Source organism: Papaver somniferum, chromosome 8 (assembly GCF_003573695.1).
Source record: "Papaver somniferum cultivar HN1 chromosome 8, ASM357369v1, whole genome shotgun sequence".
NCBI lineage: Eukaryota > Viridiplantae > Streptophyta > Magnoliopsida > Ranunculales > Papaveraceae > Papaver > Papaver somniferum.
Window position 1 is genome coordinate 41,944,831 of NC_039365.1, and position 2,088 is coordinate 41,946,918.

Here is a 2,088-nt window from a genome sequence, read left to right on the forward strand (position 1 = left end):
TTTAAATTTGGTAATCAGAATTTTCTTACAAATAGAAGTTGTATTGTTTTCATATAAAAGTAGTAGAAGGGTACGTAGTATTTATTGTAGTTCTGCACATTACTATTGAACGAAGAAAAATATAAAATTTTCTTTAAATCTCCTACGTTCACCATCTTCTTCTTTATTTCACCGGCCGTTCTCTGTCAGTTTTCAATATCTAAAGGTCATCATGGCCCCTGATGCAGCAAAAAGGCCGAGAGTTTCAAAGTCTGAGATGTCTTCGTCCCAGTTGTTTTTTGAGACTGTGCAAGGTTCTCATGAGTTTAAGATAAACGGATATTCTCTAGCCAAGGGAATGGGAGCTGGTGAATACAAGGCTAGTGGCATATTCACAGTTGGTAGTTATGATTGGGTTATACATTTTTATCCAGACGGGATTGATCAAGCAAGCAACGAGTACATATCCGTGTTCATTGAGCTGGCTAGCCCTGGAGAAATTAAGGCATCGGTTGAATTCAAACTAGTGAACCAATGCGGAGAAGGTCAATTTTCTAACAGTGCTAAATCTTCTCACACGTTTAATGCAGGAAGTTCAGCATGGTACGTACGTGTTTTAAAACTCCTACGGTTGTTAATTATGTTGAATCCTTTAGCTATTTTATGGGTACTTCAAGCTGTTTCGAAACAATTAGGTAGGCACAGTTATTAAAAAAATAAACAATTAGCAACCCAATACCTTGCTCACTGTAGTTTCTTCCAAAGTTGGGTAACTTTGTACTAACATTAGTAGAGATGGAGAATTAAACTGATATTCTGCAGTCCCAACTTCTTTTTTTATTCTACTCCCCAATTCGTTTCGTATAAAACTCTGCTGTTGCGGACGGCCTAGTGCATAAATGACATTTCTACATGGATTAATCTCAGGGGATTTAATAAGTTCGCGAACAGGTCCGCGTTGGAGACCTCAAATTATCTCAAGGATGATCGTCTTAGCATACATGGTACAGTCAGCATAGTGCAAATTCGTTTTGAAGAGGAAAAACGTTATGTTATTCCTGTACCTCAATCAGATATGATTCAAAAACTCAAGGGTTTGCTGAAATCTGAAATTGGTTCTGATATTACTTTTCAAGTTGCCGATGAAGAATTCAGAGCTCATAAGTCTATTCTTGCGGCTCGATCTCCTGTATTTAAAGCTATGTTTTATGGACTAGTGGGTAATCCAGACATGGATACAGTAGTTGTTGAAGAGTTAGATCCCTTTACTTTTAAGGTAAGCCTTAATTTTGACAATTCATTATTTTGTTGTCATGCTTTGGATTCAAAAATACAGTAGCATCTATTTTTACCTCTATGTATAATTTACACAAGCTTAATATTTACCTTGTAATTATATGATTTTTTGCAGGCCATGCTGCTATTTTTGTACTCGGATGAACTTCCTGAAACACATGAACTTTCTGATTCAGATTCTCCTTGCACTTCAACTACAATCATGAGACATCTATTAACTGCAGCAGATCGCTATAATCTTCCTCGATTGAGACAAATGTGTGGGGCAAAATTATATGAAGATATAGCTGCAAATAATGTGGCAGAGACACTGGCACTAGCAGAACTACACCAATGCCTGGAACTAAAAACTGCATGTCTAAAGTTCGCAGCTAAGCCCGAAAATTTAAAAGGTAATTGTTGTTTTCTGAATTCCGATAAAATAGTTAGCTATTTGTATAGATTTCATAAGGAGTATCAAGTGTGTCCATTCAGTTTCGGGTTAAACAATTATGTTCTTACTCATTGAATGTTCTATGTGTAGAGGTTATGAAGTCTGATGGGTACGCAGATTTGGAGAAGTCACTACTAACCGATCTGTTGAAGACTAGTGCAATGGTAGATTAAAAAAAGAATCCTAATACTTTGCGTGAATGGAATGTCGAAACTAAACAACATCAGAAACACCAACACCGGCTTCATAGGGCTAATTTATGATTGTTCAGACTTTGTGATTACGTAATTTTTTTATGAGTTGTGGCATGTGAGAGTGAGCATCCTTGAAATTAAGCAGGTTAGGTTCTGGTAAATAATAAGTTTCTCTGGTAAAGTGCA

The 2,088-nt window shown here is 36.5% G+C and overlaps 1 protein-coding gene across 1 annotated transcript; it reads left to right on the forward strand.

The window, feature by feature from the left end:
- The first annotated feature begins 211 nt into the window (after positions 1–211).
- LOC113305477 (BTB/POZ and MATH domain-containing protein 3-like) lies at positions 212–1,881 on the forward strand. The gene is made up of 4 exons (XM_026554507.1): positions 212–582; positions 907–1,255; positions 1,391–1,667; positions 1,799–1,881. The coding sequence occupies exons 1-4, from the start codon at positions 212–214 to the stop codon at positions 1,879–1,881; spliced, it is 1,080 nt and encodes a 359-aa protein (XP_026410292.1).
- Positions 1,882–2,088: the final 207 nt, after the last annotated feature.

Bases quoted from the DNA above. Each gene is read 5' to 3' on its own strand.
- LOC113305477 (XM_026554507.1), top strand. From the start codon at position 212: ATGGCCCCTGATGCAGCAAAAAGGCCGAGAGTTTCAAAGTCTGAGATG. The intron at 583-906 runs GTACGTACGTGT...GATTAATCTCAG, and splicing joins AATGCAGGAAGTTCAGCATG to GGGATTTAATAAGTTCGCGA. The intron at 1,256-1,390 runs GTAAGCCTTAAT...GATTTTTTGCAG, and splicing joins TAGATCCCTTTACTTTTAAG to GCCATGCTGCTATTTTTGTA.